General features: G+C 40.7%; 1 protein-coding gene across 2 annotated transcripts; it reads right to left on the reverse strand.

The window, feature by feature from the left end:
• Positions 1 to 584: 584 nt before the first annotated feature.
• Positions 585 to 22337, reverse strand: LOC111263402 (lens fiber major intrinsic protein). 2 transcript variants are annotated; one of them, XR_002682207.2, is made up of 4 exons: positions 21173 to 22337; positions 4616 to 4696; positions 2880 to 3539; positions 1746 to 1835 (listed from the first exon to the last, which is right to left on the reverse strand). XR_002682207.2 is itself a non-coding variant. In XM_022838439.2 (3 exons), exons 1-3 carry the CDS (start codon positions 21755 to 21757, stop codon positions 1623 to 1625), a joined length of 879 nt encoding a protein of 292 aa, XP_022694174.1. In that variant the 5' UTR covers positions 21758 to 22337; the 3' UTR covers positions 585 to 1622. The 2 variants fall into 2 exon arrangements, 1 of the variants encoding a protein (XP_022694174.1); XM_022838439.2 differs by lacking the exon at positions 2880 to 3539 and having other exon boundaries at positions 585 to 1835.
• Between the last annotated feature and the right edge of the window lie 201 nt (positions 22338 to 22538).

A 22538-nucleotide genomic window follows, 5' to 3' on the forward strand; every position in this document is an offset into this window, starting at 1 on the left:
GCTGCTCTGTGGCCATTGAACAGTTTCTGTAGCAGTTCTTTAGCGCTTTCAGACGTTTACGGGTTAAAATGAACCTAGTCAGTTGAAAAAAGAAGGCTAAGTAGAAACACCATAAATAGCCCGTTCAATGCGTACCACATAGCGGTACTTTATCTAGTATGCCTAAAAATTAAGTTGCTTCATGGAAGGTAATTCAGAAACATTAATAAGGGCCTTACACAGAGTGATCCTGTATCAAACTCTAATTAGCATGTGGTCGTGTTACAGGCCAGTTAAGTGATTTATTCACATTATTGGTAGATTAGGCTCTACGATATCTCTGGATATGCTCCATTTTACACAGTATCACAATAGTCGTATCGTCCGCCTGCAGGGGTAGTGGCATATCTCGCGAGAAGTTTTGTCTCCCGCAAATTGTCTTATATCATTTGATGACGACATGCTTCAGTTGTCATAGGACAAAAATTTAATAAGAAACAAAACAAATAATGCAAAAATTAGATAAAGATGAATCAACGATCTGCATCTGAATTTAGCCTATTAGTTATTACTATTGCCTAATATGATAAGGAACGACACTGTAGTAAGTAGAAACTACTAATGTTTATTTACATGGCAAATATTCTGATTATAATCCTGACATATATGTATACATTTAGTAAAAGTTGGAATATTGCAGTACTTCACCAGATGCAACTTCTTATAATGCTCTTTTGTATGCTGAAGGTCAGCACAGTCATTTCTATATACTTATATAGTATATATATCGATATAGAATAGAAATGACTATGGTAAATGAGTTCAGATGCAGTTGAAGCCTTGAAGCTTAATGAAAGGAAAAATATCGAGCATTCTCCGGTATCAATACGTCATGCGATCAGGTTCTTCTCCGTTAAAGTATACGTCTGTTTGTAAAACCGTATTTTTCTTTGGTCATTTTATGTACAACGGAGCGATAATAGCATTAGTAATGACAATAATAAATAACAGATTCGAGCAGTTATACTCATACAACCATTAATGGTAGTAGTACGGAAGGACCCCATGTGTGTAGCCACAGCGTTAGAAGTACGCTGGAGACTGCTTTCTCTACAAGGATCAACAGTTCTCTTTATATCTTTCGTTTAATGGGTGCCGAAAATCGTTTCGATGAGTCAGCTAATAAATTCAACAAGTGCTTGTGCCGATAGCTTCATTTACTTAAAATTATGTACTTGAAAGTAAGTATGTCAGCTTAAAATACAAGATATCTTCTTTCTGCGTCTTCTTTTCTTCCCTACATGTATATTTCACATATACTAGAAAACTCGGCTTTCCATTTGATAATCTAGAACCTATTTTCCCTTGACAATACGTGTCTTGATTCATACCTGTAGTTGCTTTCCTCGATCATTATATTAAACAGTGCCGAAATACTGTATAAGTTGGCTAGCATAACAGAATTGGGCAAGAACCTTAGATAGATAACGTCTAGATAACGTCTTCTTGGATATAGCACATTTTAAAAAGCTCCACAAAATGGCCAGACGAAATCGGTAGTCAATGTGTATCAATAATTTAAGATGGCTACGATAACACGGCATTTATAACGGATAACATTATATATTCCCCTAACTCTCTCCTTAAACTCGGCAATCATTGGTATTTAAGGAGTTCGTCATTTCTGTATCCTGCGAGAGGGCACTCAGACCTCGTCGAAGTCCTCTCTCGCGGTCCAACTCTCGCTGGCGCGACGTCCTTTCGGCTTGTTCCTGTACGTCCTTTCTAGAAGACCGGGCGTAATCATACGTAAAACCTCCGATGAGTCCACCAAGCAAAGGCCCAATCCAGTACACCTGCAGGAAACAATGATGAGACATTTCAATTCTCAACGGAGATCATTTCAATTTACATTCATTTCCGTGCTAAGAGTCGCTGGGTCTACAGTAAACATTTATGCTAATTGTATCCGTCTGTTTTTAATCAACTTCCAATATATTCCAATATATTAATTAATAATATTATAAAATACCTTGGTCGGACCATGGTACCCGCAACTAAACAGTATCTCACTTTTTCAAAATGACGTAATACCACTTTCAGGTACGCGTCTTTAATCCCTTGAGGGAAAACATGCTATACGGGGCATGTAGTGCAGGCTTAGAGGATAAATTTGTTTTTCCCAAATTTTCTCAGCTACAATTCAGTTGTGAATCAGAAAAAGCTGTAATTCAACTCTATCAAACCAACCAGTTAGCTCCTATTTTGAACGCTTACAAATTAAATGAATTAAGTATGGAACTAGTTCTGTCTCTGCATACATTGTTTTGTATTATAGTTTGTTCTAATGAACGGCTTATTCTTTACACTAACGTGTATAACTTGTGGAAAACTAGGCTACAGGTTCATTTAATTATCAGTGTGACATTTAATGGTCAGGATTTATGGCACCTGTCCATAAAAATTAGCGTCTACATTTTACGTTTCGATTTTTTCAACTTGGGTCTCACATGTGTGCTCGATGAAAAGATACGTATCATACTTCCGAATGAAACAATGCCTCAAAAGAACTGTTTACTCGGTTCTTATTTTCACATAAACCTTACAACCATTGATCATTCAGCAGGCCCATTTTTGCTAGCTTTCAAGTCAGCAGGACAAAAAATGATCAAGCTCAGTCGCAAATCAACTTGTTAATTATACGTCAATTGTGTATAGCTTGTGAAATATAGTCGGCACTGCGTAAATGCGTGTTTTTGCATCGTACCACGCTTCTAACCGTATATAATCCGATCTTTGCGTTTGCATCTGATCTTTTCTCAACCGTAACAACCATTACAAATCGTCCGACAAGGTTAGTTGATTAAAACAGCTACTTTCAATCCGTGTCCGTGCCTTACCAAAAAAGGAAGAGTCGACAGTGGCTATGAAGTGATCTTCTACGAAATCATAGCCTCGGAAGCAGGGTCGAGCCATCCAGTGGGCCGATTCCTTGTGGATAGCCTCTCGGGCCATCCGCCTATTGGATAGCATGCGAATGGTAATTGGCTCCCCACGGAGAGGAGGAAATTTGTGCAGCTTGTTATTATTGTACTAACGCTCCGACCTATCCTGCACGGCCTCGGCTGATACAAGCACATATGCTGACGTGGGTTGAATTGAGCACAGACATCGCGACCCACACTATCTCATGATCATTACATAGTACGGTATGTAGGTGGTGAGGGTAGCAACTTGTCCCACGGCATGTTTCTTCTGCCGACGAAACAACTCTTATTCTCTGACAGCCATCTAGGGATTGTTGCGTTCTACCAACTTACACATAGTTGCGGCCTCACTTCTGGACAACTGAATGTTCTGGCTCCAGCAGCCCATGAGTGGCCGTCTAGTGGAAGCCCTGCATCCATAGCTATTCGTCCTGGCTAATTAGGCACCTTATTTCTCCCGACCCTCGCCGTTCGTACCATCGTAGTTGGCTCTCGCAAAGGATTATGCGGCCTGACACAGACTCCTACTGACGTTGAGCAGGGACGTCCAAGTATCCGAACTTTTCCGGCGTACTAGTTTACAGTAGAGGTGGTAACCTTGTTATTAAGTAATTCTATTAGATGAATCTAGATTTCAACAAATTCGTTGGATACATATTTTGTAGGTTATGGGCGCTATTAGTTGACTTAATTCTATTTAAGTCATACGCCACACTGCTTCTAAAAAGGAAATAAGGATCATTCAACTAGATTCTATAAACGAGGTTAACACTTAATTCAGTTTCTCCGAAGAGCAAAAAAATTGAAATTTTTATTGAATTACTGAGGGTACTGAATGAGATTTTAGAACAAACGGCAAGTTTTTGCTGTATGAGAGCTTTAGTATAATCGACATTGTACAATTAACCTGCAAAGCAGCATTTCTTGGACCATTAGAATTTAGTGTGTGTATTGTACTTCATGGCCTTCGCAAAAAATCCTGCCTTCAAAGGCCATTTGGGAGAGCTAGTATAAAAGTAGGACTAGGAAAACTAGAAATAGGAAAAACGCAAGATTAACGAAGATTAAGAATCTCAAAGATAAATTTCAGGAAATTACGCATGTTGTGTTGTAATGGCTATCTTTTGGCCTTTGCAGATTCACTGGCTACGCAGCTCCACTCACCTCCGCGTATAAGCCATTTACCATTGAAGCGGGGAATGATCCTAGTAGCAAGGCATTTATTGGCCATGTCAGCAATGAATATAGCCCAGTCGCGTTACTTAAGATTCCTCTCGAAAAGTTCCATTGAGGTTTTAGCATCCCTATGGATAGAGAAACAAAACACCCTTCCTGCTAATATCGTGCCAATCGAAAGCTTACCGTACAATAACATTAAAACAGTTTCCAGTTTGACGATAGTGTCAATGGGTTTGCCGTGCGTAGAATGCAACGTCGTGCCTTGAGTGTATGTTTTTGAACTGTGCATCTGCTCGAAATAGTCAGCAACGCCATAAGATTAAGATAGACCGGAAGCCAAATCTAATGAAGTCTATGAATATTGGAAGCTGTGACAATGGTAGATAAGTAATGAGTTTGCACGTTACTGATGCTCTCATCCCATCAAATGCACCGCTCTCTCAATTTGAATGTCGATCGTCGGTACTTACCCAATGATTGGTCCAGTTTCTCGCTACTAAAACCTGCCCTAAAGCTCTTACAGGGTTCAATCCCACGCCAGTGTGCGAAAACTGAAACGTAGAATAGAAAGGACAGTTTAGAGCTAACTATAGAAGAATGGTAGACCTGATGCAAATTACACGCCCTGATTCGGTTCTATTTACTTATTTCTTATTAAGTTTTGCAAGTACGTCCTTCCATTAACACGCATGATTACGCGACAAATGCTATATAGAATATAGGTGCTTCATGTAAATACATTAGGTTGTTAGAGCTAGAGTACTGATTCTCCATCGTTGAGAATATCCTAAATTTTTAACATAAACAGTCCCCTCGATTAAGGTTTGAAGTATACCCTTTCGTTATCCCGGTGTCAGAATCAGACGTCCCTTTAGAAGCGACTCAAAAGGGACCGTGAAGGCTGCGCTAAGTCATAATGCTGATCTAGTGATGCATAACAAGGGAACACGTCGGGGGTGGTAAGGCAACTAAAGTCCATGAACATTTCTGTATCAGTAGGCGTGGATTTTTAACATGATTCTTACGTGCGTATCTTCTTTTCATCGGCAACGCAAAATAAAAAAAATATTGAAGACTTCTTAACTAAAAGATGACTGTTATATGCACTCGTCTTGTTATAGATAGGGGTAGCTGTATTGTTTTGGGGTTAACATTTGCTTGTCTAAGGTTATCGCCTAAATTTGCACAGTTTGTGAGAACGGCTGAGTCCATGGTGGGTGGCACCCTGCTGACAGTACGACCTTTCTGTCATCTTGATCTCACACCTTTCGTTAAGATATAAATAGGTTATGCTTCACGCTTCTGTAGGCTTTATGACTTCGGCCCAGGCAAATTTGATCCAAAAGCATTATGTTAGCTACGCTAGCCACTAGCTGCATTGACTTTCTTGTCTGACCACGCAACAATTACTCGCTGAATTGAAGTTCCTTTGCAGGGTCGAGTTATGCGGGTAGGAGAAATTTCCTCAAAGGAGTGAAAGTCTGTAGGTAATGCGTAAAAGGCAATGAACGGGCTTCTGTGGTACCGAAATTGAGTTTTCACGCCACAGTGCTACTTTCATTGCTTCAACCAACCAGAAGGACGTGAAAGGGGTTCCGCTGAGAATACCAGCAAACCCCCAACTGAGCCAAAAACAAGTCCCTGTGTTGCCTCGCATTAGTATGATGCGATGTATACGGGCCTGCTTTGAAACTGCTGCTAGTGCTATAGGAAAACATCTAGCTATAAGTTTGCGTCCGTATGGCAGTTCGTAAGAATATAAGCGGGTGTAAAATTTAAACGAAACGCTACATGGTACAGAATGCTGATAGGCCTGCTCCTGCTGGCGTCCTCCGCAGGCTTTCTGCGCTGTTTTCACGCTGATACCATTTGTGTGCCTTTCTTTTACGGCTTTCCTTCGAGCGACTTTGGAACGCCTCTGGAACAAAAGTCTAGGTAGTACGAGGCACGGCGGCAATGGGCCGAGAGGTCGTCATCCACAGAAATGGCGGGACAGGAGAACCGGCACGGGAGAAGGACAAAATGAGTCAAGAGCATTGTTGGACGCAAAGGCCACGGGTCGACTGCGGTCAAAGGTATCAAGAAGAAATCGGAAGTAACAATACAACTTCACGAATGAGCTGTTGGTAAAAGGGGGAAGCACAACAGACGAATAAAAGGAACCGAAGTGGTTGACCTCAGGCAAATTCGAAAATTAGATCAAGGACCAGCCCAGAAAGAGGGATCAAGTTTGACTCTAGGTAGGACGCCTTTTATGTATAATTTCTGTGCGTCTGCTTCTAACTACTTCAGCTTATCGGCCTTGCTATAACACTGCAAGAGGTAAGTTTTATCTCTGCGGTTCTAGAATGCCAAGTTCTTACCACGCCCAAACCTGCTACGGCGGCTATACAGGGGTGAGAACCGAAACTATAGTTTTCCATTGTTTGTCGTTTGGTCTCGTTCTTCATGGATTTTATTAATGTGCTTCTTAGGAATCTTGTTTTTTCTTACTCGTACTCGTTTTTTCGGTTCTTCGTAAACTTGAACTTGTTACTCTCGTTGTCTTATCCCCAGCGAAAGATTCAGATTCCTTCTTTTTGTCTTTCATTCAATGCAGGTCACATTCTGGCAGTTAACCGTGTGCACCTTTAACTAGGGCTTGTAGCTTAATGAAACTCTTGTTAGTTTATAGGGCACTGCCGCACAAACGTTGAGCCATTGCTACGCACTGCTCAGCTAATATCTATTCACATGAGTTCTAGAAACTTAAAATATTCAATGGTGGGGAAATTTGACAGATTTATTCATTGGACCGAACAATTTCACCGTTGACCCACGAGCAGATACGATACAAAATCCGTGTGTGCTTTTTCAGTCCATTAGTTCGCTTTTCGATAAAGAACGTTCATTACAGCCGTGCACGGATTAGCTTCGTACGAATCTTCTTGTCGTCAGCGGACTCATTATCATTTGTCAGCACCTGAAATAGTTCTACTGGCGGACACTACAATACAAATGCCAAAAGCAAATGGGTTTCCAGCACATTAGTCTTGGAATGGTACTATTATCCATCTAGCGTCCGTTACACACTTCAGCCCATTGCGTTTTAGATTTTTTATCGTACAGGCTTGTGAAGATCTTGGATATTGCTGCTACTGCTGCATAGTCTTCTTTTCAATCCTAATTCCGAACAACGTACCTAGAGATGTGTGAGGGTGCTTACATGTACATAAGTGTATGATACGCGTCAACCTCCACTAGTAATCTTGTCGGTCATCAGTGGCGCTTCATCCGCGTAAGCATACATTTAGCCCTGTCGATCGTACCGCTAATAACGGACGAAGCTCGCTTATTGATGTATCTCGCAAACACCCACAGACATATGTATACCGACGGACAGGCGACTGAGCGGTACGAGGAGACAGCTTCTGTCTATGTGACGGACGAACTACTGAAAGAATGGGCCACGCCATTTGCTCCAAGAGAAGTATATAAATTCGACTCAACCGTTCGAATCTACTAATATAGAAAAAGAGTTGGCAGACTTCCTGTTCTCGGCATACCGTTCTAAGGTAGCACCATTGGCCGGGTAAGTTGCAATGGGTCTGGAAGCCACAAATTGGCAGTGGCGGAATAGTGGACATTAGCCTTCTTCTTCGCAGGCTACCAGATTTACAACATAACGATTGTGTCTTCGGCGTGTTACGGTGTAAGCTGAATTGTCTTTGTACCTGAGCGAGCGATATGCACCATATTACGAACCCGAAGGATCGGGTCGAAAAAGACAGGGATAAGTACGAGACAAGATAGCGAATGCTGAAGCGAATTTCTTCTGCGGGCTTTTCTTCACGCTAACTGCGTTCTCAGCAGGTGTTCTGCAATGCTATGCGTTGCCCCTATTTTCCTTTTCTATTCGTTGCGTCCGTTTATTCTCAGCACTGGTAATTCGCAAGTTTCCCATGCCCAAACTCCTATAACGTCTATCATACACACTGTCAAACGCCAACCAGGTAGGGCCTTGAGAGGAAGAGTCAAATTATCCGCAGAACTGGTAAATGAAATTGAAAATCATATAGTGTTCTTCAACGACTTCTGGTTGCTGGTTGCTTCTGGTTACTTCACAACGGTGAATACTAAGTATGAACAAGGCCGGCTAAACTCTCGTTTGTTGGCAAAACTACGACTTTTGTACAAAAGGGTTTACGGTCACTCTTATATTAATCTACTGTGAGTCGACGATTCTTGTCTAGGAACGATATTTCGGTTCGCCAGGCAACTCAAAAAAAAAATACCCTTTAGGTTCAGGCATACGTCGCGAGCCGCAAAGCAAAGGCCCTGGCACGTACTATGACAGACAGGACAAGCCAAAGGCAGAGGTGTCAGACCACGTCGTCTTGTGTGTTCTGTGATACGTTTCTAGGGGCTTCCTTCGACGTCCTGTACGTGGGCCGAATTCCGAATGACAACATTTTAACCTTCAGGAGCAGTGTTGGCTTTCGTGTTTCTTTTACTGAACGTGTAGGATTATGAGAGTATGAATATATATGTTGAAGGAGACCTGAGAGTCACTTCTTCAAGTGTCACCAACTATACGTGCTGTACAACCTGAAAAAATAAAGTTATATGTATGTGTGTATATATATATATACATGTATGCAGTCCAGGCACACTTGGTGTTGACGGTAAGCATACCGACTTGTTAAATATGAAGACCAATGTGAGCAATGAATGGGGAAGCATCTATTTAATGTTGAATAACGAAACTTAGGCTACCATTTTTGGTCTCCGACGAAAAACTATTGTGTGCTCGCGTGATAAAACGTATTTGTACGTATGGTCTAGTGATAACCAGTTGAAGCACTACCATTTGCGCGACACATTTATCTGTACCTGCTAAACAGTAAACACGGTAAATCGCGACCGATACAATGAGCTCGGATCATAAATTTTTTTTCTTACTTTTGCGTTGGATAAAAGATATGAAACCTTGTTTGCTTGATCTTCTAAGAGCCGCATAATGCGATTCGCAGCTCTATCCACCCGTTTGAAGATCGTTCACAGTTTACCCTTAAGACTTACATCCATGTGTACCATAATAGTGCTGTCCTCTTCTAGGACATTACAAGGCACATATGGGAAAAGCACTATGAACTAGCATACAGGCATTTTAAAAGTAGTAATTTGTACTAATTCTTTTGAATACAAAGTCCACAGAGCCAGACGCGTCTCTGCTCCATATATTTTTCTCTACGCCGGAACGAAAGGATTTTTAAAAATAATTATTCACGGCGTTCAGTGGTCATTAGCCATTTTGTCAGTGTCCTACAAAAACATATTACTAATTCAACATAAAGCTCTGTCTTTTGTCAAAATAAAATAATAGACATAGTATGGTAATTGTAGTATACGATACGCAGGCCGCTTTGTAGTAAAATGAACAGTAAAAATTCGGTATCGCATAAATAAGTGGAATTTTCAAAACAAATTTATTTGATTCTTATCAGCATTATACGACATTATATAGCCATTGAATACGAACGATGTAAGCTTCCAATGTGAGGGACATTTTCGTAGGGGCATTTTGCGATTATACATTGTTACCCGTTTTTGACCCTCAAATATAAACGAGCACTTTATGCTTCTCAAGCAGTACAGACGAAAAAATTAGCCTTATATACACTAGAAAATTAGGTAAGTCATGTCAATTAAAGCGACCCGCAGAAGAAGGTGTTCAGGTATCGCATATTGAAAAGGTTTCGCAACGAATAAATGCCTTTGACTCGTCTGTGAATGCAGTGTGCCGCCAACAACAGTAGGTCGAAATGCTACATGTACATATATGGAGCACAGCACAGTCTGAACCTCGTTAGTAATAAGGTCACGACTTCGGCCGAGATCGGCTGTCGCGTTGCCCAAACCTGGCAGAGCCGTCGGACTCCATCGGGGCTCCTTCGCCAGCTGGGAAGAAATAAGCGTTACGTTTGCCGCAGCAGACCGGAGCAAGTTCAGTTCATTCCATGTACATTCCTGAACAGACAGAGACGCATGGTCACGTAGCAGGAATTAATTGAACGGAGCCTTCCGCCGGATGAGGGACAATGACAGGAAGTCGACCAATGTGAATGGTTTCTATATGACAGTCGACACGAGGTTGACCAGGTAAATTCAAATGGACAGTGTAAACGCTGTTAGTACTTTTTTTTTGCTGTCCAAAGACGGGCAGCAGCGGGTTCGTTAGATGCTGCAATAAATGATCGTTCGGTAATGATCTAAGATACAAACGTTGTTTAGTTTCAAGGTACCATTTCGGCCAACCGCTTATGTTAGGCAAAAACAAGATCCGACGACGGTGTTAGAGAATATATGTTTACTTTCGTAATTATTACGTATGACAACCGTTATGGAAGAAATGACTTCCAGGAACGTTTTTATATAGGAAAAACGAAAGAGAGCTGAGGCACTTTATTGCGTTATCATTTTCAATATATTTTCACTTATGCTACTAGCTAGCAACTCTCCTGCATATATTATTTCCTGTACTCACATGCTGTTTAGCTTTTTCTTCAAGGATCTTCTTTCATTCGTCTGTTATCTTTACTACTTCATATTTTTTCTAAGATTTTAATGTGTAAGTTTCATCTAAGCATATTGTCTCTTATATATAGGTATTTCCATGAAAGTGTGAACCCTAGTTAACGTTGTGTAACTATAGCAGCTGCAGCCACTAAAGCCAGAGTTCCTATTGTCCTCAGTCCTTCGACGGCAAGGACGTACGTATTGTACCTGATACCATATCGAAAGGCCGTTTGTTTGGCGGATGTCGTTATCTGGGCAAACCTAAGTTTGTCCGTACACTGCGTCCCTAAATGGAAGGCAATTATTACCCTCCTTTTCTCCTGTTATTCCTTATCACCCCATTTCGATAGCCATCCGAACCTCACAATTCGTTGGTTTCGCTTGGCATCCAACCAACCATAATTTTCTCTCTCTCGCCAGATGGGCCACCAGCTGGCGAACAAGGAACCTTGACGGTCCAGACAGTAGGAAACTTTAAGCACTTCATTGTCAAACTGAGCTTTTTTATTTTGTATTAGAACGATACTTTCTATCCTTTCGGTGTTTGTACGGTATGAAAATGCGTTGGAAAGCCGGCTGATCACTAATCGGCTATGATATAGTACAGGCCTATTGTCTAGATTTCCTCTAGGGACCTGCGTGGTGCTTTCTGTGGTTCGAAAGCCTCATGAGCTTCCTTTCTCGACAGTATAATCTATCGTATGGCGAGTTTAAAGCAAATCGGAAACCATCCTTCTTTCAATGCCGATCCTTGTATGTTCTTTTACTACGAACATAAAATAAGTGCTCTAGTCGAATGTCCTTCCTGCGAAATCAATTAACGCTCTGCAGAACGTTCTTAACATTTCTATGCTGGTACATGCTTTACATGTTCTGTCAGCGTCCGGCCTTTTGCCCACAGCTTTTATTACCTAAAAATACCCTCACGGGTGAAGCATTATCGATGCAGCGGTTTGCTTAGGAGACCCTGTAATCGTCAAATCTCACTGAACAGAGTCTACTAACGTTCGTACAATACCAATAAGGAACAACGGAAAGATACGATTTAGCACGCTCTGCGCGCACACAAAGTAAATCTCAAGCACCTGCCACCAATGCTACTTATTTTTCAGCTATTTTCATCATTTTTATGTTCATGTCATGCCGCACACCCGGGCTGCCATCCATAATATATAACCCCAACCCCAAAAGCTAGCTCTCAGCTAGCACAAACTCGGCAAAAATATCGGTTGAACGGGGTATTGCTTGGCTATCATTAGTTAACGGGTGCTTGGTACAGAGTCAATTCAGTACCAAATCGAGTAAGTACGATCGCTAGATACAGCATCCAAGCATTTAACACCATATAATACTTGTTTCGTATAGATGTATCAAAGTTGTCACATTTTAGTATGGGGGCAGGTGTCTACATTAAAAAAGATTACAAAAGCGCTTGGTTCTTATTTAAAAACATCACATCGGCCCTTTTATTAACGATTGCAAACATTTTTATTTGGAATTATCGTTATAATTTCTGTGTCAGGAGTTTTCTAATGCTTGTTGAACACGGAGCATTAGATAACAAGACGTATTTCGATGCATTCTCTGTTTGAAGGGACAGGCAGGACGTAGATAATGCTTGCTGTACGCTGGGATATAAAAACATATGGACGTATGGTTATATCGATAAGAATAGATAAATGCTCGGCAAAGAAAGAGGACAGTCATACCTAATACGCATTGTATCACTCAGACTCTGCTCTCGTTGGTTCCTAATCGTCAAACCGGCCGAGTGGCCAACGTCACCGATGTGTTCTGCAATATTCGATGCTGATTATCCACCTTTACAATGCTGAGACGTAGTAGATGTGGTTTTTCATTATGGAACTTTATTCACGCTCCTGTATACTATGGCTGCTGTGAAATGCTGCTATCAAGCATTCTCTGGCATTATATCGCTTCGCGCCATTAGACATAATCGAGGAAAGGGAGCAGGCTACTGGGCTGAGGTTGGTTCCGAATCGCTAATCTGTGTACAGCTGTGTTGGAATCCTCAAATTAAAAACAAAGGCAAACCATAACGAATGACTCTTGTCAATTTTTCTCTATAAGTTCTTTCGACGGTTACCCTATTAACACGTACAAATTGACCAACGCGTATCAGGAAATCAATGTGAACACATAGCTGTAGGTGGAAGGCAATGTAAGCGGCACTCTAACGTGTAGGGTTCGATAAGAATGGGTTACATTGCTTTTGAAGGGCGGGAAAGGAAAAGCGCATAAACGTACTTAAAACAGAAGAACAATGAAGAGATATAGAAAGATGTTAGCAAAAGAGACGTATTTTTCATAGTTCGTAGTATATCGTATCAATCCGGTTTATGGACATGGTTGCATCAACTCGACATTCGCAATGATGTAATATCGGGGATCGTACAGGAAGAGCTGCTAGAACGGAAGGGCAAAATAGAGAATGATCTGGTGAAGCGTTGTAGTCGGGCATCGTGTCAGGGCCTTAGATGAAAAACCTTAAGAAGGGATTTAAGGATCACAGTTTCATAAGCAAATAAGCTTTGCCTTTCGAGAGACATGTGGAGGAGACTTCCTCACTTGTCTTTCGTACATATACAGTCAGCTAAATACTCTGTGGATGAGATAGATGATGCAGGTTTCTTAACTCAAAACGAATCGTGGTTTATGTGCTTATACTAGAAGGTAACGTATTCACGTAACGCAGTGGTAGATGGGAAAGAAAAACTGCAACAGTGGATAGCTTAATCGGTAGGCCTTTATGCATATGTGTCTGCGTAGTTTTGGCGGTGGTACGCCACATGTTATCATTAATGGTAATATCACATCGCCAGTATGCATACTGCGAAGATAAGTAACGCTATCATTAAAAACAGCGACAAGAACTGGGGTATACGCGTTTGGCCAGAGCTTATTTTTTAATAATAGAATTAGTATGAAAACTAAACTTGAGTTTTTGAAACTGGAGCTAGTCATACGCATATATTTGAGGTAAATTGCAAATACAGACTGGCTTAAAATTCAATATGCCCCTCATTGGGTTCCTTTTTTCCAAATGCGAAACTATTGTCAAATGGATTATCTCAGGTTGATGCAAAAGCATACTTTGTAATTCAGTTATGTGTCATGCCTTTTCCGGGTCATACGCGAGTAGCTCAATTAGAAGTAACTTATAACTGTAAACCGCTAGGGGCCTGCTCGCGTCCTGTGCGAAGTATGACTGACCCTTCTTTTGTGGTTCGTGCTACTAGCCACCATAACGCCTCCCCCAGGGGAATAGACTGTGAATAAAAGCTGCACTAAAATTGCGTATTTAAAAGCTACTAAGAGACCAAGTGATGTAAGTAAAACATCGGAGTATCGAAGGCAAATTGAACATTCGGGCCGCTTTTAAAATGGTCTGACTGGCCAGCGCCTCGACAAAATTAAGTTGCCTCGAGCTGCCTACCACAAAGAGTACCGAGCACAACACCTTTGCAGACAATGATTGACTTTTGAACTGGCCTGATCTCCCGCTTCCTCTTGTTGTCTCCGCTTCACTTCTTCGGGAAGGCAGCAAAATAGTATCCTGAGTGCAGCAGCAAGGAATTAAAAACAAAGCTTAAAGGAGAATGCGAAATGGAAAGCTGCAAGCTGTTCGGCTCAACACACAGCTACATAAAATATTCATTTGGCTCGTCTATGTCCTTTCTGAAATTTACTTGCCTTTTCATACTTTTTCGTCCATCTGGTACCATTTGGTGGTTTTAAGTTTGGTTGCCTTACTTACTTACTTTTCTTTAAGCACCTAATTATGTATTGGCTAAGCCATTTCATAAGTCTGGTGAAAAAATCCCAATCTAGCCAGGTCCACCTCAGCAGGACTTCTCAGTGGAAACAAGTCCTTCCGAGGGCCCGTTCACGCAGTAGGAATAGTTGACGGCGTCAAAAAACGCTCTCAAACATCACAACTTTGCGTAGGCGAAACTTGTTCGTGTCAATTAGGTTTTGTAGCCTTAACGACAAGTTCCTCATAATGATAGAATTCGACAAACGGGATATTGAAATGAACTTCGTGAAATCGATCGAAAAAAAAAGGGAAAGCGAAGCCAGTGCAGTTGGTGGGATTTGAGGTAATAACTGTTTAAAAAAATCTACTCATAAATGGAAGTATCGAACGGCTCGATTATTGTCTGCTATTTACGTTTAATTTTTGAACCTAGCTGCTTTGTTTGCGTAGGCCTTTTTTTACACCTTAAAATTGATTAAAAAACACTGCAATGACAATAGGTTTTTGTGTCCTTCAAAATCAACCAACTTGCTAAACAACTATTTTTTACCGACCCGCAATTGTTAAGTGTGTGTTATGTTTTCTATGGACTATAATAAAACCTCATTATTTATTTGACATAAATCTTCTTCAGCTTTTAGCCACTTATCTAAAAAAAAATAATAGTATTAATCAGAAGTGAACCTTCTAGCATGCGCTGAGATAGCGATTCAATACTGGCTTGAAAAGTTTTGGTTGCTACTAACATTCATGTATTCTCATAAATAAGTATTATGATTCAGGTAACTAAGTGAAAGTTCTTTCGTAAGATAATATATTCTTTTCAAATATAGGTAGTTTTATAAGCTTATACGAGCAATCGCGGTCCATTAAATAATTTCTGATTTTAAAAAGCTGTTATTGTGGAGGTCGTCTCTTATCCACTTGACCCACGTTCATTCAGCCTGATTCGGAGCATTACGTTCCTTCTGTCATCAATAACCCTTGCAAGCGGAACCGTTAGCGGACCACTACTTTCAAGCTTTTAAATGGGTCATGAAAATAGTTATAGCATTTTTGTCTCTCCACTCCTGACCGTAGCGATGCCAACTAGCGCGTCTGTCGATGACATGAAAAAAAACCGATTCGGCCTTAAGGCTGAGTGTCCTCCTTTCGGGGAGGGACAGAAGCTGCTGCTACCGCTGCTGCTGCTGCCCCATTTAGAACCAGAACCGAAGAACTGTTATGCGTCGAGATTATAACTAGACATTCAGCCATGGCAAAAAAACTACGGGTAGCTTTCATGCTGCAATAGGGTACGCACAAGAGTCAGCTTAAACAGATTAATATCGATTAGCTGCACAGCTTTCGGAACCCTGACTGGCTTGTTCCTCTAAGGCCTGTCGACCGGGTCTCTTAATCAAAGGGCGGGCTTTTTCTGGCCCGGAACGTTTGATGACGGACACGAATTTCGAAAGCTGTAGAATTAATCGCTTCTTGCCCCCAAGACTTTCTCGGTTTGTAGAAATTCAACAGGAAAAACGGACTGGGTAGCACAATCTCGACAAGCACAATGCTTAATGCAGATAATCATGACGTCAATGGGGTGCACATGGAAAAGCAGCAGAAAAAGCTTTACTGGACAGGGGCTATAAGCATGCGCCGTTGTGTGGCTGGTAGAAACAATTGATTTTTTCGAATAGAGATGTGAATAAGAACAGTTTTAATTATAAAATCAATCATACAGGATAGCAAACAAAGTCCAACAGCAGCACCTAAAGTAGTTTCCTATTGTCCTTTTGCGGCCGCGACAATGAAACGTTCGATAATTACGTCAAACTATGTAGCATTTGTAAAAAAACAATGGACACGATATATATATATATATGTATGCTTGCACATCTGCCGTATTTTGGGACTATGGCTCATGTAGGATTAGAACAAGATTCGAGGATTAAAGCTTGTAACAAGTAGTTTTGAGCTTTGCCTAATAAACATACTTAAATCCCTTCAACTTGCTATAAAAACAAAGTGTTTTTTAACAATTCAGTACATGAATGTTATAGTTATGAAAAAAATAGAAACAGAAAACAAGAAACTACAAACGAATTAAAAGTGTACAAAATATACGGGGATCGAAATATAAATTTAAATAACCCAGCAGAATCCAAAAAATGGCTTCACTTTTTCTAACTTCCGGTTATACAGCATACCACGTTATTATTCCGGGAAGTCTTTCATATTGTAGGAAAAATTACTGGAACTCATAGCACATAGCTTTAAGCTCCTCTCTTTATGTATGTATCCAAAAGAGCGCAATTACAGACATTTTAATTCTTAAACTATATTTTAAAGTCACCTAAAAACAATAAATTGTATAATACAATTTTGTTTTGCAAAGAAATTCAAAGAGAAATTAAGATATGGGTAGTTACACATTTTGCCAGTTACCCGAATCTGTCTAGTATTCCCTTTTCAAATTCCAGTTTTTCTCTCATTAATATGCGACGATAATTTCCTGGCGATTCATCTCGTTCCTCACGCATCCACTAGGGGTTACTTAGGTGGCGTATAGCCTCATATTTGGGTTATTCAATGTGTGACACTATGGGCGGTCCTATGTCAAGTACTGCCCCTAACCCTTGGATTCAAACCTATTAGACCGATTGGCACCAACTTAATGACTTTGCCATATCGAGAGATAGTTTGGTGAGAAAACGCTTACTCTGTATTTTTATATGAACTATCATTATTAGTATTAAATTTTATCTCACATTTCATGAAAAAAAATACGTTTAATAGGTTGGTAGTCGCTGAGACTTCGCTGCCGTAAACATACAGGGTAACTAGGATCTAAACGAACCGTTTGTATTTCTTATTGGTCGTCCCATATACCAGGTCCGTCTGGTAAAGCCGTCCCGCCGTAGACTATTTTTATCGAAAGTTTACGGCTCTACCGAATTTATGTGAATTCTCTTGCCTATTGCTAATAGAAATTGTACCGACTAAGCCCGCTAGGGTCCATAGGCAGTACAAGAATGGCGAGTCGGTGTCTACCGTAAGTTATTTTCTGGTAGGTAAATTCTATGCATTTCTTAGGCTTCCTGTTATCATTGTACTTTTGATCCACCCTAGCAGTTAATTTTGCATCACATTGAAAATAATAACATGATTCATCAGACGTTTCTTCTATTCAGCTCTCTACCGTCTGTTTGCTTCCATAGGCTAATAAAAAAAAAATTAGCTTTTCTTTAACCTCTATAACCCCGTTGTAATTTCATTGTTGTGAATTGAACTTTGTCTCAAGTTTAGGGTTCAGAAAGCTCATATCTATTCGGTACTTCGTTGCTTGCTGAAGTTAACAATGATTGCAGATGTCCAAAAGTCGCGGCCTGTTTAGCGAAAGCTCTATGACCGAGAATACTGCGCAAAGCTAGTGCGTTAAGTTTAAAGCCAACATCTGGGCCCTAGAAAATGCCTTCCTGCTTGGCCATATGCAGATGGTAAATGCGGTAGATGGCAACCAATTCGTTAATTGGCTAAGAAGATAGGCTGCATCATTCGCTATAGAAGTTTGCCAAAAGCAAGAGCTTGGGTGACTCGTAAATTGGGTAAAGGGCACGCGCGCTTCTCATTTTCTCAACAAATCCGGACAGATTACAGTTTCCAATGCAGATTTAATATGGACGATGAGCTGTGGTATCTCTACGTACGTCGATAGGAGGCAAAAAAGGAAACGGGAAGCTTCTGGATATATGTCTGTTATTTAGATACGCATCAGAAAAAAAAACATGATTCGTGACTGGTGGGACTGAAACAATCTTATACATTAGATGTAATGCTTTAGAAAAATGGGATGGTCAACAAAATCCGTATATGGCTTATTTACAGCGAATAAATGAAGGTATCAAGCAGTAAAAACCCCATAGGCAAAGCAAAGTCTTCTTTACGATAATACCAGGTACACTTGGCAAAGGTCGTTGAAACTGCGCAGCAGAAGATTCACCGGCAGGTTTTTTTTTTGCATCCGCCAGTTTCGGTAACTTAATATTTTTTTTTAATCACTGAAAATTTTATTGATAGTAGTACATTTAATAATAAAAAAAAAAACTCAAAAAATTGCCCGCCAAGTACTTTAACACTACACCTGAAAATTTCGGGCTTCACGGGATAAAGAAATTGGTTGATAGATACGCAAAGAGTGTCGGTGAATAAATAAATTCGTTGTTAGAACTTGGCCTACGTTTTCAGTACATGAGAAAACTGCCATTTCTTTTCAAGCAAGCTAATAATGATTGAAACTAATCAAGTGCTACAAGTATATGACTTTGGTTTTGCAGTTCGAGATGTATCATGTCAAATAAATACCGACAGTTTATCCTCTATAAAATAATTTGGCGACGAACTACTTTTTTTTTTTTTTATTTTTGTAAGCCATTGTTGTCCTCATTGCTGTGAAAAGTAATAATGAATACTGTTTGTACTTAATACAATTAACACGGTGGACCATTATAATATTTTACTGTATAGTATATTCTCTAACAACCCAACTTGCACAAAACTATCAGACTATCATTGACCTCATCCCTGATCCTATCCAAGCATCCCACTCTTAAACTTTAGCTATTTTTCCTTTTTCTATCTCTATATATATATATATACTTTCTTTTTAAAATAAAACAATTCAATGGCACAAAAGTACCACTCATGGAAATTTCGAGCTGCGTTTTTGCTTTGTCACTTTCTGCTGGGCAGTGGTTAGTACAATATTTGCAGTTTTTTTGTTGCCCAGATTTCACATTGTCGACTAACGACAAACCCACCCGTAACGAGACCGCTGTAGCGACGTTTCTCCTCCTCGTCATCTCTACTTTCCTCTTCATCAGAGAAACTCAAAGGAATATATTTCCATAGACGGAAGTGAACACGTAGCGCAATACAGTATACTAAGGAGGGTGCGCTATTATCATATATATCAGAGGAATGAAGGGCAAGCATAGTTAGAGGCATGATGATATAAGTAAAAGTTCAGGTTCCGTCTGACTTTGATCGAGTGTGCTTGTCACAGCAAACGACTTGCTTCTTTCTCTGCCTAGTAGGGAAGATGAATCTAAACAGGACGTACTCAGGGCAACACACAGGAATACCGCCCGCATCCCTAGAGAATGGAAGACTTTGCAAGGCATTCCTAGTATATGTATTCTTCGTGGTGATAAATTATTTCAATGTAGGTCACACGAGACAGCTTAGGTCTACGGTTCGGTTGTTAAGAATCCGTTTCGGATCAGTTTATGTTCAGCGTACAGAAGCAAAAGAGTCTAGATTTAAAAAAAAGAACAGTTTGTAGTACGTAAAAGGCTAAACTTGTCCAAAAAAGTAAAATCACAGTAATACATATTATGATTTCGTGATGAGGTGGTAACATACTTAGACAATCGTTGAGACGTTGTCTTACAGTTTTCCGAAAAAGCATTTGTTCGAATTTAAATCCTCCCGCCGCTGGTCCCCACGTAAATGAATTGCTATTGTATCTTAATGCTGGCTTATCATTTAATATGATGATTTGTTCTTTACTTGAACTTCTTGAAGGCTACCCATCTAGAGAGGAACTTGAGTGACTCAACTTCTCCTACTACGGGAAATTATGAATAGGTACGAAAACACAGCGGCTATTTTTTAGGACTAATTTTGTTTCGTGATCGTGAGATGCTATCTGATCTAGCCTTTCGAGAAGGCTCATTTCGTATTCATATTCTATTCAGAGCAGGTTGCACGGCGATTTCGAAATGATCCAAAGGCAAGGATTAGAGTCCGGTTCTTGCAAATCGATTGTGTTGAATTCGGAAGATACGAAGCGCAATTCATTATAGCAATCCAATAAGGTATCAAGAATATATTGTTTTTCGTGAAAAAGGAAAACCGTTCAGGCGCTCACCGAACGATAGTCAAAAAACCGTCATGGACGTCGAAAAGGTCATTTAAAAATATATCGCTCTCCTCTTGGATGATACGCCTTGTTCGTTCTGCCTAAATGGATGATAAAGTGATTGCATACAAATATCCCTGTCGTTTAGAAAATAGAAAAAAGTGTTTTCTTTTCTTTTATAGACGAAATTTATGATAGGCTGCTTATATATGGCTTATAAATATCATCAAAGCCTACTGTTGTCCTAATTTAATGAGCTATAGCAAAACGCGTGTTCTGTCACAAAGATATTAAGGCACACCCTAAATAAATTTTATTATTGGATTAGGATTAGTCTAGCACCAACGTTGTTTTCCTATTTCTGAAGACCTCAGACACTTGAATAAGTTACTGTGAGAACCTGCGCTTGAAGTCAAAACAGAAATTAGGAGCTTCGATTTTTTCGGTAGTACTTTAGATTTTTGCAAGCTATGCCGAATAAACGTTCATCATAGAAAATAAAATTGACCTTCAGGATACACGTGTTGATTAGTCAACGTGTCAAGCCGAGTACATATTAACGGTACGTTTCTCCACGCAATAGCAATTACAATATTCTTTTTGAAAAATACTTTGTGCATCGACATTGATCCCATAAGCCTACCACGAAACTCGAACCGTTAACTTCCGGTGGAGTGACCCGAGACATAAGCCTCTAATAGTTTAAATAACAATGGTTATGCATCGTCATGCATGCTGCACGTACGCAATGTGATTAGAACTTCTCTGTTCTACATTGATACTTACCGAAAAAAGTGTAGCAGCCCCGTACGCAAGTCCGACCGGAAACGCTTGGAACTTCATTAAACCACTCTCAACATCGTCATCAGAGGTGAGAACGGTGAGGACCACTACAAATGATCCAAGGAACTCAACAGCAAATACCTGGCTAAGATGTAGTTTCGTTTCTATTAAGGGCTGATTTCCTTCGCTTTGAAGAGCGAAGACTAACAAGCTACCTAATACGGCGCCAAACGCCTGTGCCAGGACGCTAGCAAACAATTTAAGAAGTGATGAACGACCGACCAGGCATCGCGGGATGCTGACAGCTGGATTAAAAGCTGCTCCTTGAAGCGTGTAAGTGAGCAGGGCAGCGCTTGCCCCGACTGCCAAACTTTGTCGAACATCCACTTCACCTGTTGATGGGCTGGTCACAACAATTAGTAGAAGTGTAGCTAGAAATTCCGACCAAACTGCCGCCCAAAACTTTCGTGTGCGAATTTCTACTTTCGCTTTTGGCGGATCATCCGGGAGAGAATCGATATAGCGTAGCATCTCTTCCACGGGCGACTTCACAGCGGTTGGGCCGTTATTACGGACAATCGAACACATTTTTTCACATTCAAAATGTGAAAGTTATTAAAATTTTCATAATGCATGTAATTGTCTCAACAAGTAAGCACCAAGCAATGTCTATTTTCTCGACGGTGCGTAATCCTTCTATGGGGTTTGCAACTTCTTCGTCACACATTTTCATACAAACAGACGTATAGATACATCTGCGCTCACTAGAGACCACAAGTTCTATTGTGCATACAGCAAGCGCGTAGCGCCTTTACCTCAAAACCCTTTATCACTAACTAGTTGCACTTCACCCACTAGTATTGTCTAAGCAATAACAAAATACGTCAATGCCGCAGTTCAGCCATCAGACGCATACAGAACGTATTAATATGATTTTCCTTCTTCTTACAATTTTCGTCCAGTGCGAAGTGGACTACAGTAAGACGCGCTATCCGCTGCTTCCGCGTTGTCATGATCGTTATTGACGTCTTTGCGCGGCCAGGTGGGTTCAGGTTTTCCGCACAGTGGCACGTTCATCGTACAGCACAACTGCCGACGGACGACAGAGGCCGCGACGCACGCCTCGTGCGGTTCTTTCTAATGCTGCTCCAGCTTCCACTTGCGATCGCGTTCTGTTTAATGCTGCATGCGGTTCCGTCAGACTTCTTGTGCGCCATAGGTGGAGTTAGGCCCTCACCCTCGACGTCAGGTCTCTCACCTCGGCGAGGGTTGGAGACCAAGGCGACGCCACGCTGCACAACCAGGCAGCCAGTAAAGGGCGGCTGGACATAGAAGGGCAATTCTTGGAGATCTTATATAATAGGTTATA

The sequence above is a fragment of the Varroa jacobsoni genome, unplaced genomic scaffold (assembly GCF_002532875.2).
Source record: "Varroa jacobsoni isolate VJ856 unplaced genomic scaffold, vjacob_1.0 scaffold_78, whole genome shotgun sequence".
Lineage (NCBI taxonomy): Eukaryota > Metazoa > Arthropoda > Arachnida > Mesostigmata > Varroidae > Varroa > Varroa jacobsoni.

Excerpts from the sequence above, each read along its gene's own strand:
- LOC111263402 (XM_022838439.2), bottom strand. The coding sequence starts at position 21,757 with ATGTGTTCGATTGTCCGTAATAACGGCCCAACCGCTGTGAAGTCGCCC. Across the intron at positions 4,697-21,172 it reads GGGCTGCTACACTTTTTTCG|TTTTCGCACACTGGCGTGGG; the intron begins GTAAGTATCAAT and ends TCTACGTTTCAG. Across the intron at positions 1,836-4,615 it reads GAAACTGGACCAATCATTGG|GTGTACTGGATTGGGCCTTT; the intron begins GTAAGTACCGAC and ends TGTTTCCTGCAG.